Source organism: Rissa tridactyla, chromosome 16 (genome assembly GCF_028500815.1).
Source record: "Rissa tridactyla isolate bRisTri1 chromosome 16, bRisTri1.patW.cur.20221130, whole genome shotgun sequence".
In the NCBI taxonomy this organism is placed as follows: Eukaryota; Metazoa; Chordata; class Aves; order Charadriiformes; family Laridae; genus Rissa; species Rissa tridactyla.
In genome coordinates this window covers 6,036,654-6,050,909 of record NC_071481.1, presented here as the reverse complement: position 1 = coordinate 6,050,909, position 14,256 = coordinate 6,036,654, and the positions used below count along the sequence as shown (strand labels likewise).

General features: G+C 56.5%; 1 protein-coding gene across 2 annotated transcripts in view; it reads right to left on the bottom strand.

Annotated features, from left to right (window-relative positions):
• AGRN (agrin) overlaps positions 1-14,256 on the bottom strand; it is a 132,408-nt gene that overhangs the window by 53,190 nt on the left and 64,962 nt on the right. For both annotated transcript variants that reach the window (XM_054222521.1, XM_054222523.1), the window contains one exon: positions 13,366-13,413. In XM_054222521.1, the coding sequence (XP_054078496.1) occupies positions 13,366-13,413 (48 nt within the window). The remainder of the gene's footprint in view (positions 1-13,365; positions 13,414-14,256) is intronic.

Genomic DNA, 14,256 nt, shown 5'->3' with positions numbered 1-14,256 from the left:
GCTCAGGAGAAGACTGCTGTTGAATCAAAGGTCCTCCTTGAGCTGGGCCCAAGAGACTGGGCAAAATGAAGATGCTGCACAGCACCCACATATATAGTTCCCCATCCCTGGAGGGGTTCAAGGCCAGGTTGGACGGGGCTTGGAGCAACCTGGGCTGGTGGGAGGTGTCCCTGCCCAGGGCAGGGGGGTGGCACTGGGTGGTCTTTAAGGTCCCTTCCAACCCAAACCATTCTGTGATTCTATGACCCTGGAGCACTCCTGGCCCAGAGCTGGCAAGACTATTCTGCCAAGTGAGAGCCTGTGACAACACACGTATGCAAAGGGCTCTCTCTGTGCCTCAGCAACACCCTCTCTACCCCCACGGCTTCCACTGTGCCCCTCCGTCAGCCCCCTGCATCCTAAAAACCACAGCACCCAAGGCTTCGAGTTATGTGCTGCCCCCCCCAGCCTGGAGCCAGCACCCTCCACCTCTCTCCAGCTGCCAGGTGCGGCTACGCCACAGCTTGCACTAAAAGCTCCCAATAGAGCTCTTAGGTGAGCTTCTCAATCCATCCCAGCCTTCTTCCGAGCCTCCTGGCCCGGAGCAGTGAGGACAGGCAGCAGGGAGACGGCAGGCAGCTGCAGGCAGGGAGGGTGGAGAGCAGCTTCTGCTTCCAGCTTCACCTCCCCACCGAGTTCTGCACCTTGGTCCTCCCATTTACAACGAAAACGCAGATAATAATAATCACCAAACCCCCGACGTCAGTAGGTAAATAGCTCAATATATACTTGTAGGGCTTAATAACAAGCTGGCTTCCTCAAGTGCTTTGAGATCTCGAGGTGAAGAGCTGTATCTAATAAGCCCCAAGCATTCACATTAAAATGTTTCTCCAGCTTAATAACAATCATCATAAATGTAATGTCAAAATTGCTCTTTTCCACCATACATAAAAGAAAAAAAAAATATAAAATGCTACTGGAGCAGCTTGCTGATTACTTATTGCACCCTGCCAGGTTCTCTGCAGCACATGCCTGCCTGCCCCGCGCCCCCTGACGGTGCCCGGCCAGGCCACCAAGAGGGGCTCTGGTGGCCACATGGTTCCTCCCCCTAGAAGCTTTCTCCTCGGCAGGAATCCTGCCAAGGGAGGAGGAGGAAGAGGAGGAGGAGGAGGGCCCTGAACACCCACGGAGGAGGGGGACGCTGGGAAAACGCGCAGGTGATTTCTGGCAGGTCCCCCCCCTCCCCAGACCTGCCTGCTGAAGGCAGAACGCGCGTTCGCCCAGCCTGGACCCGCTCCAGTTCCCAGGGGAGTCCGTCCCTTCTCCGAACAGGCCGAGGAAAATAATCAGAAAAGCACAGCCGGAAACTTGATTACAGCTCGTGGGTGGGAGATAGAGGGTGGGATGTACCTGCTTTCATGGCTTGAAGTGTCTCCAGTGATGGGAAAGAGGTAGGAGGGAGGAAAGGCTAACAGTACATGACAGCCACACTGCCGTGCTCCAGACAGACGGCACCATGAATCCCTGCAGCAAGGGCTGGAGGCGGAGATGGAGAGAGAAAGACACTTCCCAGGAAGGTCAGGGCAACCTGCACCTCTGAGGACCTACTGGTAGCTGAATCGCTGGCACTGGTTAGTCTTCTCCATAGGAAGAGCCTGAAATTAAAGAATGAGGGCGTCCGTGCCAAATGTGCAAGGCGGCTGCCTTTTAGTCTAAAGATATTGGATTAAAAAACTCGCCCTCTCTGGCAAGTGGTGGGTGCTCCCCTGCTAAAGCCATTTAAAGCTCGGGAATACAAAGGGGAACTGGTTAGGCTGGGCGGCAGAGGGGAAAAGCTGTGATGCTCGAATACATCTTTTCAATCCCTAACGCACACTGACTAGCGCCGAGCTGACGTGCACCTCTGCGTCCCACCTACCACCGGTCCCCTACTTGGTCCCCAAGGATGGGGAGGTCACTAGTGGGCCATATTAGTGACTTGTCCTGTGCCAAATCCTGCCTCAGAGCAGTCGCTGTTAAATGACAGAATCATAGAATGGTTTGGGTTGGAAAGGACCTTGAAGATCTTCTAGTTCCAGCCCCCTGCCCTGGGCAGGGACACCTCCCACCAGACCAGGCTGCTCAAAGCCCCATCCAGCCTGTCCTTGAACCCCTCCAGGGATGGGGCAGCCACAGCTTCTCTGGGCAAACATCTACGTTAGAGAGAAGCGACCATCATGGAGCAGGCACGAAGCCACTGAAATTGATGGATAGCGCCCACGGCTGCTGAGGACCCGCCATGGAGAACTCCTCAGCCAGAAGGCAAGAAGCACAAATGAGGTAGTAGCAAGCACACGTAACAGCAAAGGACAAGGGTGTGTGCGCAATAAACGCCAGGGGCTAAAGTCCCTAATGGTAGATGCCCCATCCTGGAAACATTCAAGGCCAGGTTAGATGGAGCTCTGAGCAACCTGATCTAGTTGAAGATGTCCCTGCTCATTGCGGGGGGGTTGGAATAGATGACCTAGATGTCCCTGCCCATTGGACTAGATGCCCTTTAGAGGTCCCTTCCAAACCAAACTAGTCTATGATTCTATGAGGTCAAGCCTTCCTTCTGGAGCAGGGGCAAGGCCCCACCACGACACCCTACGCAAGCCCACCCTGCTGCCATCCAACATGGAAAGCCAGCTCTGGTGCAAAAGGCAGGGGAAGGACGGAAAGAGGAGGGCAGAGCTGCTTTCGGGGTTCCCTTGTGCCGAAAGGGCAGAGGGAAACACCGGGGATGGAGCCGCATGTGTGTCTCAGGCCGGCATTAATTCTGCATGAGCGCGAGGCGCCCGTTGCCATGGCGACGGGTTAGGCCGGCGCTCCAGCCCAGCCTCTCGCCTGTGCACATCTACTCCTCTCGGCAGGCCCACCCTCCCTGCCATCAATGTTAATTGCATCAGCCAGGGCCTGCTTGGCGAGGGAGAAGAAGCCGCCTGCCCCGCTCGAAGGCTTCTGCCATGGGGCTGGGAGAGCCAGACACAGGCACCGGCAGCGTCCACCCCGCAGCCCTGGCTAAACGCCGCTTGGCACCTCCAAAGGGATGGTGAATGGCAGGTGTCCACCATCTGGTTTGGATCATAGAATCGTAGAAAGTTCAGATTGGAAGGGACCTTAAAGATCATCCAGTGCCACCCCCTGCCCTGGGCAGGGACACCTCCCACCAGCCCAGGTTGCTCCAAGCCCCGTCCAACCTGGCCTTGAACCCCTCCAGGGATGGGGCAGCCACAGCTTCTCTGGGCAACCTGGGCCAGGGGCTCACCACCCTCACAGCAAAGAATTTCTTCCTGATATCTCATCTAAATCTCCCCTCTTTCAGTTTAAATCCGTTACCCCTCATCCTATCATTACACTTCCTCATCCAGAGTCCCTCCCCATCCTTCCTGTAGGCCCCCTTCAGGGACTGGAAGGGGCTCTGAGGTCTCCCCGGAGCCTTCTCTTCTCCAGGCTGAACCCCCCCAGCTCTCTCAGCCTGTCCTCACAGCAGAGGGGCTCCAGCCCTTGGATCATCTCTCTGGCCTCCTCTGGCCCCGCTCCAACAGATCCATGTCCTTCTTGTGCTGAGGGCTCCAGAGCTGGACACAGTACTGCAGGTGGGGTCTCACCAGAGCAGAGCAGAGGGGCAGAATCACCTCCCTTGACCTGCTGGCCATGCTTCTTTTGATGCAGCCCAGGATGCGGTTGGCTTTCTGGGCTGCAAGAGCACATTCTGATGACACGTTCTAAGGATGGAAGGACCTTAACAAACTGAAAGAATGGTCCACCATCCAGTTTGGGAGCCTCTGTGATGCTCTCAGCTCTCCATGGATCTTACTTGCACAGATACCTGGGAAACCAGGTATCTTCTCCTAAGACCGCGGTGTGGTAGTTCAGCCCCACAAACACACCCTGTGCTCCTGTGTCACAGGGGAAGCCCAAAAACATGGTCATCACCAACCACATCCTTAAAAGCCCAGCTGCCTGAAAAGACTCTTCACTTCTAAAAGCCACCACGACTGAAATCTAACCCGCGAGCAGCAGAGGGGTCAGCACTGGAGGGATAACACCGGCGACACGGGCAGCACGGGCCAAGACAGACAAAGGAGGAGCAGGAGAGACACCGGAACAGGTTGCCCAGAGAGGTGGGGGAGGCCCCATCCCTGGAGACATTCAAGGCCAGGCTGGATGAGGCTCTGAGCAACCTGGTCTAGTTACAGATGTCCCTGCTCAGTGCAGGGGGGTGGGACGAGATGGCCTTTAGAGGTCCCTTCCAACCCAACACAGTCTATGAGTCTATGAGAGCTGACTACACGGTCCATAATTGGGGGTCAGGAAGGGCGGGCAGCAAGATAAAAAGTTGATCAGTTGGAAGATCTAAAAGCAAAATCATGTGCTGGAGGCAGAGAGATGGCAGTGAGCAAGGCAATGGCGGTGCCGGGGGCGGGCAGGGCAGGGCGGAGAGGGGAGGAGTTGAAAGGATCTGTGTTCTTGGGTCTAAAACATCAAAGTCACTCTTGCAAACCAAACATCATCTCAACAGACTCTCTCATTAATCTGTCATGAGCTCTCCCCACGAAAGCGGCCCTGAGCAGACTGTCGTGGCTCCTGATCACTGGAAGAATTCATCAACCTCCATCGGACAGAGGAGCAGTTTGGAACCAGAAGGAACCAGAGTTTGCTCCAGAAGGGATGGGAGGGAGAAGCCAGCCTCGGCTGCAGGCTCCCAACGCCCTGCCTGCCCACCCCAGCACACCCAGACCCCCACCCAGGCCTGCCCACCCCAGCGCACCCAGACCCCCCCCCCGGGCCTCGCCAAAAGCAGGAATCTGCCCCGAGGAGCCACGCCGCAGCTAAACCCCCAAAGCTCAGCGCACACAAAGAAGGCGCCCAGATGGGACGGCAGCCTGTAACATAGCCCACGCGAGGGAGGGAGGGAGGGAGGGAGGCAAGGGCAAGGAAACAAAAAATAAATACCTGGATGGTTTTAACCTGCTCCCACCTGCCTGCGGAGGCCACGTTCTGCGAAAGGGAGTGTTTACAAATCAGGGAGATTAGAAAGCTCAGCAAGGGAAGGTGGGCTGCCGCAGGCTCTGGGTGCCTGGGGGGAAAGAAGGCTGGTCCAAAGCAGGTCCAAAGCCAGCACTCAGCTGCACTGTCAGCGAAGCCAGCACGTTGTCCTTCGCCCACCTTTCCCAGGCCACCGGCAAAAGTCTGAAAGGTCTTTCTGAAAGGTCTACTCACGCTCTTAGCGAGGAGCTTGCTCCTGGCCCTGGCATCTCAGCCAGCTTCACACCTCCTGCTCTCCTTTGCTCTCCCTCTGCCCTTCATATGAAGTACTAAACGCAGCGACTCCATCCCTAAGCCACAGGTCTAAGCCCGGCCTCCCCTTGGCTGCATGCTGCATCCCACCACACAACAGCGAGACTCCGCGTGTCACTGGGACCTGGAGCCACGTTCCTCCAAAACCAGCGCGCACTTGGCAAGAAATCCTCGGCATCAGGCAGTATTTGCAGTGGGCTAACGCGGGAGCTGGTAGCGATGCACTAGCTCTCTCTGAAGGGTATCGCGCACCACCTTCAGCATGGCACGGCCAAGGGGAAGAGAAGACAAAGCAAGACAAATGCTGTTGCTTTGTCACAACGCTCCGAGACTAAACGCCAGAAGGATAGTCCTGGGAGACGAGAGGCAGAGAGGTGTGGAGAGACGTAAGCTTGGGGATCCGCAACCTTCGCGAGGACCCGATACAGGGGTAAACAGCAACACCTGAGCAGTTCTCCCATCTACTCCTCCTCTAACACTTAAGCCACGTAACATGAAAGTGCATAAATTGATCCCCAGGAGAAAGCTAAAACCTCACTGTAAATGGAGAAGAAAATGCTCTCAAGAGATCAAAAGTGGTGTCTAATAACTGCTTCTACCTTATCTACCGCTCGGCTTTTGAAGAGCTATGTTTAGCATCTCTGCTCTCTCCAGAGCAACCCTGAAGCAGTCGGAGCTGCTCGGGCTGTAGTGCGCTCTGCCGCGGTGCTCGGGGTGCAAAACCCAGGCGGGGAAACAGTGGCTCCCGCTGCGGCAGCGGGCAGGAAAGCCAGGCTGGGCCACGGGCCGAGCGCACGGGGATGACGCTCCACAAGCAGATCCCAGCCCTGGCTCCCGACCTGTCGCCTCACTGCCATAGGATGTGAATAGAAGTAAAGAAAAAAAAAAGGAAGGGGAAGCCAAAGATGGAACCACGGTGATTTCACCGCTGGACCCCCTGGGCCAGCAAAGGCACGGATGGCTTCACCCTGGAAGCACAAATTGCCCAGGAGCCCGAGGCAAACAGAAGAGCATCCCGGGTCGCCCCCTGCCCGTGCTGTGGGAGCGAGTGCCGTACCGGCAGCACAGGAGGTCCATGTTTCAGTCCGTGCTGCAGCAAAGCTCCTCTTAGAGGAGGAGCAGGCACTATGTAATTAAAAGTGAGCAGCTGCTGAGAAGCTCGGTATAGAAATTTCACCTTGCGCAGGGAGAGGGATTTCTTTTTTTTTCCTGTTCCGTGATGTGTAACAAGACTCCCCGCCATGCTCCGATGCTCCGAGTCCCTCCTCGCTCAGCAACGCCAGCCTTGGCCGCTGGCTGGCACAGCCAGAAGCGCAGAAACACCTCCACCGCTCATGCCGCTGGAGAATCTGCCTGTCTGCCTGGGCTACCCCAGTGCCACGCGGCCGGGCACAAACCTCTCCCTGCTCCCCATCACACCTCTCCGCAGGTAGCCCCGGCAAAGGAGTCATTCCTCAGCGTAACGGGGCTTGGGAGGGGAATACTGGCAGCACAATCAGGCAGGCGAGTGCCTCCATGGAGCCATCGTGGTCCTGGGGCAGCCCCAAACACACTCCATGGAGCATCCCTTCCCCACACGCGCCTGTTCCACCTCTCCACACAGAGAGGAGAGGCGATGGCAACCCAGCAGCCGCTGTGGACCTGCAAAGCTTAACGTCAACCCCGTTGTCCCACAGCGTTTGTCACGTGGGGAGCTGACACGGAGAGGGGACACCACGGCCCGAGGCCATAGAGAGATGGATTACTGCCGGAGCAGGTCTCTTTCCCCGCTCCTGCTGCCACAAATCTGCTCCCGACATTTCAAACCGCAGGTGCGGGAGAGGGTGGGGGCCGGGAAAAGCATGGGTGCGAAAGGAGGAGAGCGTGGGTGGTCAGAAAAAGACCAAGGGCTGCGAAACGCATCTGTGGGCAGCCAAAAAAAAAAAAAAAAAAAAAAAAAAGACGTGTTCTGCAACACCTTCCCCTTCTACTAACTGAGATCAGCCCCGCCACGAAGCTCTGCGCTGTGAATTCATTTTGCGGCATCCAAGTCTTATATTGGCTTGTGTCAAAAGAGAAATAGGCTGGGATTAGCAGCCAAAGCCAGCAGGGTGTTCCAGTACTGCCACGCACAAAGGGAACGAAATTGAAGAGCTTGTGGTTTATTTTAAGTTATATTTTCATGGCTCTCTTCCCAGGGCAGCCGAGTGTCCCCTCCCCTGTCCCCCTGAGCAGGTGCAGAGAGCCACCTGGCTCCTTCGAGACACTAAAAACCCAAGGCTGCCTCCCAGTATTCCCTCCAACGAGGACTGGAGGAGGAAGGAAGGGCTCAGCGTGGATTTGGCAGCGGGAGGAGGGTACGCCAGCACACGTCTCCCCGGCCCTCTCGCTGCCATCGCGCTGCGAGGTTTAATTTCAGGGCTGCGGGACGGCCGCGGGCAGCACGAGTCCCCGGGCCAGGGAGGTAAGCCCCCCACGTGACTTCTAAGCCCAAGACAATTCTTTCCTCCTCATTACATCCGTGCCAATAGGTTACTGGCCAGAGGAAGCTGGGATAGCTTCCATAATCCTTCCATAATCAGAATTATGGGATGTTAATTAAAACCGATCAAATAAAAGGAATCTTTTCCTGGTGAAGTTCTCAAACAGCAGGAGCACCAGCAGGACCAGGCAGTGCTCTGTGTTGAAGGGCACCGTAGCCCAGTAAAGCATCTCCCCACACATCACCTCCCCGTGCCCGGGCATCCCCTCCCCGTGCATCCCCTCCTCAGTTCCAACGCACCCAGAGAGAGGGCTGGAAGAGAGCGGAGAGGTCGTGAAACGCCACTTCCCAACACCACCCGTGCAGAACGGTCCCCTTTGCGGGGCGGCAAGGCACACGCAGCCTCCAGGCTCCCTTGCTGCCCCAGCACAGCCAAGGTAACACCCAATCTGCCCAAATTTATCGAGTCATCTACGGGTGGGGGGTATTTCCTAACACCCCCCCAGCACAGATCAGATGCTCCGTAACGTGCAACACCATTTGCACCCAAGGAAGGCAGAGACGGCCACCAGCAAGGATGCGGGGAACCAGTCGTCACAATGCTGCAGGTGGCTGTCTCTCAATCCATGGAGAAGGGACACTGGCTGGAGACGGAGGCACTGGAGGAAAAAGGGAGCTGGACCTGATGAGACAAAGCCATAACGGGGTGCTGAAGAGAGGGCATCCAGCAGGCAGGTGAAAGACAACGCACCGGACTAAGAGCATCAGCAGATTAATCCGCTAACTGATTTCCTAGGCGGACGTGAAAAGCCACCTGCACCAGCGTTTTCTCTGCCCAACACCACGCCCGGCCCAGTGCTGCAAACCCTGTATTTATGGGGCTGCCAGGCACAAGAAAGCGTTTTTCCAATATTTAATTTCTCAGATGTCCTCATCTCGTGCATCAACGCTGCTTTTACGCGGCCATAAATAAAGCGTTTAGCGCTGCTCCCTCGGCCTGGCGCAACGGGTTGGGCCAGCATCCCTCTATCCACGCTTCCCAAAAGGAAATGGGTGTCCAGCCCTCTCAGCCTTCTCGGATGTTTCCAAACCCAGCGGAGACAGGACCCACAGCTGGCTGGTGCCATTAACACATCTGCAAAGGCACACAGATGCCAGCGAAAGGGCTGTTTCCCCCCACCCTAGTGAGCTATCCCGACTCTCCCCCTCCATGAGGGATGCTTGCTCGAGACAGGCTGGAGCAAGATGGAACTCTGAGATTAGGATGCACTCCAGAAAGCTGCTGGGACCAGCAAGAAACCCAAACTGGTGATAGCATCACGGGTGGAAGGCACTGCCCGGACCCTGCCAAGGAGGCCCTAGCCTCAGTTTACCCAGCGTTGCTCTGCTTTTGGCCCCAGGGAACAGGAGGAGATTAACCTGCACCAGGAACGGGAGAGCAGTGTGCGTGCAGGCACGGTGAGAGCCAAAACTGCCACCAGTGAGGCAAAGCCCTGCTCTCCTCACGCGAAAAGGACAGCTTTGTGTCCTGCTGGCTGCTCTTTGGAGCTGCTGCTGTTTGGCCGTGCCATCGTGCTCCACGTGGACCTCGCTGACAAGTACCCCAGCCGAGAAGGCTTCCTGCACCCCTGCGGAGCACCCGGAGGGGAGGATGAGGGTGGCAAGAAGAGAGGGATGACAGGGAGCGGACCCCGAGAGCCCCATGTCTCATCCTATCGATCCACCTGAGCGGCCAGCCCAGCCCTTGCCGGCTCCGAGAGGGCTCATTGTTCTCCTCGCCCTCCCCAGAGCAAACAGCAAAACCAACCTCGTCCCCCGCACGAGGGATGCTGCAAACAAACAGAAACCAAACCTCCCATCACAGAGGCTGCGAGAACAAGGAGAAGGGAGGAGGTACCCTCCAAATCCTCCCCCCACCGCCACCACCATCATTTCTTTCCCCCCCAGGGGATGCGGGGAAGGCTCGGCCCACCCTGTTTGCCCCCCGCACCGCAGCTGCCAGAGCGCTGCTGCCCTGGGCGGGGGGGGCTGCAGCTGAGCCAACAGCCGCCCCCTCCCCACCTCCCCACGCAGACACTCCCCAGGCTCCTGCCTCCCGCTGAGGAGAAAGGAGAAGAATTAGCCAGCTTGGATGATGCCGCGGGCCAGTCCCTCAGGTGGGGAAAAGGCAAGAGCCTTCCTGGAGCACCGCGTTGAAGAAAGCCAGGCTCAAGACCTTAAGAGAGCTTAACAAGCCCCCGCCCAGCTGTGGGAGATTTGGGAGCAAGCAGCGAGTCAACAGCATTAACAGCCTTATTTCAAAACCAAGCAGGGACCACGCTGTAAATCGATGCGTGGCTGAAGAGTTTTCTAGGTTTGAAATCGGTATTAGAAGAAGAGATAAATAGCACACGAGTGCTAATTACGGACACCTCCCCGCTGGCTGGTGAAGTCTTTCACCTCCAGCAGCACCACGGCACCCAGGAGCGGTGGTGGCTGCAGCACCTTTTGTGCCACGCAGGACAGGGTCTTTGCAGAAGAGATGCCCAAAGTGTGGGAAGCCACTTCCTTCAGACGAAAACTGAGGTCTGACATTGCCAGAGGAGACGATGATTTCTGTCCCAGCTTCGCACCACCGTTTGGAAAGGGAAAGAACCACAGCAAACCTTCTAGCAGGAGGGTTTCCAGATAGAAATACCAAGTTGCAGATCCTCAGCTGGTACCGGTGGGCAGAGATCTGTTGGCTCCCGGCACAGGCTGCCAGCTGGTAGCAACCCGCTGCTCACCACAGAGCTACAGACTGGTAGAAGATGAGGATCTGGCCCAGAAGATAAAGAGGTGACAATCCTCAGGGAGCCCAGCTGGAGAAGAAGCAGTTGAAGGGTCCGGCTGTGCTCAATGCTGGCACTGTCACACTCTTGAGCTGGAGCACAGCCCCTACCCCAGAGCACTCACCGCTTGCTGACACCCACCAAATCCTTGCCCACCACCTTTGTCACACCACCAGGTACCGCCTGGGGAAGGGACACAGTGTGGCGAGGCAGAGACTGTCCCCTGCCTGTCCCTCTCAGATGCAGCTGGTTAAGGGAAGGGAGGTGGGTCTGGAGGGTCCCCAACCAGCCCTCCCCAAACAGCCCAGTTGGACAGCCAGGCACAGCTCCCACTGGCGCAACACCTTGTCCCACCAAAGCCACCCTCGAGAGGAAGCCTGGGACAGGAGAGCCATGGCCCTCACCCAGCAAACCTCAGCCACATCTCAGCAGTTTACAAGTTCAAGCACTGTCTATACACAGGACCGTGTCTCCAAGCCAGCCCAGGTGATGAACGCTGCCAGTCCCTCCAGTGCAGCAGAAGCAGCGGGGACCAGCACCTTCACGCCAGAGGGAACATCTTCCCCCTGCTCCCCTCTGCCCAGAAACGCTTCCCAAAGACAACACGAGCCATTTGCATCGTGTTAGACTTGCAAAAGGAGGCGCCTCCTTTGGCAGCCCACCAAGGGTGGTAGTTTTCCATCTCCTGTGGGGACCAGAGATCTTTTGGAGTATGTCATCTGGATGGGCTGGGCTGCTAATATTTTGGAGCCCTAAGCTAGGAGTTACACCTACGTTCGTTTTTATTTTTGCCTTTAGATGTCTTCTCTGGTCCAATTATAGATTAATCACATTTTATCTAGCATCCGTTTCTCCCCCGCCTCCTTCCCCACCCCCATCAGAGAAGGAAAGAAAGAAAGAAACAAACGTGTTATTAATTGGCTGCTGTTTTCTGCTGGGTTCTTATCTGTGCACGTGAAACTAGGGAGGCTGGGGAAGGTGACTGAACAGCCTGCCAGTAGAAAACAGGGCATTTTAAGCCTGATTTTCAGCGAAAACAAAGCTCCTATGATGAGATTATCTGAGCATGTGCTTGCCTGCCTGCATCCACCAGCCTTTATAGCCAATGACTGATAATAGCATGGCCTCAAAACCCAAAGTTCCTACAGGCCTGTGAAACTGGAAGGCTTTAGTAAGCCCAGAGAAAAGGCGCGAGGCGCAGGTGAGTCCACTGCCCGTCAGACACCAGGGAATCCATCAGTGTGAGCCAGAGGTCCAGGGAAAATGCAAGTCTATAGGAAACCCACGTGCCGTCCCACCCGCTCCGCCAGGGAAGGACTAATAACTGTGGAAAAGGACGAGGAAAGCACCATACTGCCTCATGACTGGCAAGGTCAAAATCTGGAGATGGGGAAGGAATTGTTAGGAGACCCCAGAAGCAGAAACCTGCGGGACCTAAACAAGGATGGGTGAGGAAGGAGGGCTGCGTCACAGTCCCCCAGAATTTACACCCCCTTTTTGGCAAGGGCAGTGGAGATAGCTGATGTCCAGCTGAATACCAACTTCCATTTTACTCTTGATGCTGACAAGGCTAAAACCTCTTGCCAGCTGGAGCACCAGCCCAACAGAATTTTTTTAGTAGCATTTATATAGCATTGGCAGCTATCGATCCAAGCCTGGATGGGCTGGGATGATTCAACTTTGGCTGCACAGCAGAAGCAGCAATTTAATGAAGCGCCAACACCATCTCAGCAACCTCTGCTAGCCTCAAAACTCACCTCTCCCTGAGCTGCCCACCCCACGTCCCACGTACTTGTGCTGGAGAGATTCCTACCTGCTTTGTGCCCATTTCACCTCCTGCTGCCGAGAGCCAGCACAACTCACTCCAGTCCTTTCCCAGCAAGACCAAGACCCACTAAGGCCACAGAGAGTCCCAGGGAAACGTCACGTCCCCATCACTTCCCTGAATAAGTGTCCTGCTTGGCCTACGCCTGCTCTCAGGGCAGGGGGGACGTCTGCTGCCCAGGCCACGGCGAGATGCAGTCTCGAGCTCCAGGTTCCAGAAGCTGAAACTGGTCACCTCCCTCATTGTCCTCCTCTAGGTTGCTCTGATGCTACATCAGAAAAAAAAGGAGGGACCAAGGGAGGCAGAACCCCATTTCTGGCTATTTCCTCATGCTAACAGCCCATCATGGTCCTTCCCTCACCTGAGACTGCCACATACCATGGGCACACGTGACATTTGCTTTTTATTTTTCCCCTCTGTGCTCACAGAGCAGCAAAGCCTTTCTGCACCTCCTTCTGCCTCCCCCCTCCTTTTGCCAACATCCAGGAAGACACTCAGGTGGCAAACATAGAATAGCCGCTGGATTCGACACTGCTGCTTTTAAGGATTAAGGTCCCTTTCTCCAGTCCCTTCCCTTCCATGGCATCAGCAGATGAACCAGTAAAGCTCTGCAAACCGCTGGAGCACATGGAAGATCCCATCTCCCTTCCCAGCCCCTCTCCACCTCCACCACAGCCACCCAGGAAATCCTCTGCTGTTAAAGGGCTTATGTGCCTCCCAGGGAGCAACAGGGAGAGTGGCTCTGCCCTCCCTCCTCACTCCGGAGGGCATCCCTGCATCCCCAGGGCAGGGGAGAGGGCACGAGTGAGCTGCAGGACTGCCCCGGGCACCGAGAGCCGCCAGTCAGCGGCGAAATAGATCACTGGGTCAGGAGCGCATCCAGCATCAGCTGCAGGGAGCACGAGAGGCTCGAGCCATTTGCTCTCAAGTGCATCCCGAGCACAAGACCCAAGCGACGGTGTACTTACCATCTCGCGGCGTCGGCGGCGTCTGGGTAAAATAACTATTGGGCTTGTCTGCAAAGAAACAAAAAACACAGGGCTATCAGCAGTTCCCTTTTGCAAGCTCTCCCCCCTCTTCCCCCCAGACCTCTGTCCGCAGCTCGCCAGCAGTTTTCGGGACAGCATTTAATTCCTTCAGCACACATGCCCTGCACAAACAGGCACCCAGGGAGCGCCCGGGAGGTCCTGGAGCCAGAAGGGAGCAGCAGGAACAGGAGCCAGGAGCCCCAGCTCACCCCCTTGTATCGATGGAGCATCTCCGGCTTGGGATCTGGCAGCAGCCCTCTTCTGCCTGGCAGGGCTGGGGCTTGCCTCAGCCCCTTGTGTGCCATTTCACGGGGGCCGCGTACCCCTCTCACACGCGCACGCGCCCGACCTGGGCACTGTCTCACCAAGTCATTTGGGTTGAGCAGGACAGCAGCAGGGAACGCTGCAGGCTCCAAGGCGAGAAGGTATCGGTGGGAGTAAGGGGTGGGGGGGGGGGGGGGGCCAGCAGAAGATGAAACCTCCCATACGGACATGACCCAGAACAAGGTGGCACAGCCTTGCCACCAGCCAGCCCTCTACATTTGGGTAACCTCTGATTAAGTGGGGGGGGGGGGGGGGCAAGAAGAGTTCCACTCAAGCAGGTTGGCTCCACAGAGCCTGCCATTCTGGGTGGGAAACACCCGAAAGTCAGCGTCAAGCTGTGCTCTGCTCTCTATTAAGTGACGTGCCCAGGGGCAGCAAAGCCAGGCTGTGGCAGAGGACACACCGCTCCTTACTGGCCAAGCTCTTTCCCTCCCATCGCCTGGGCGCTGCTCCTGCCGCTGCTTTTTAAATGCATTCGTGTATTTTACGGTTTTACACAGCTTTTTC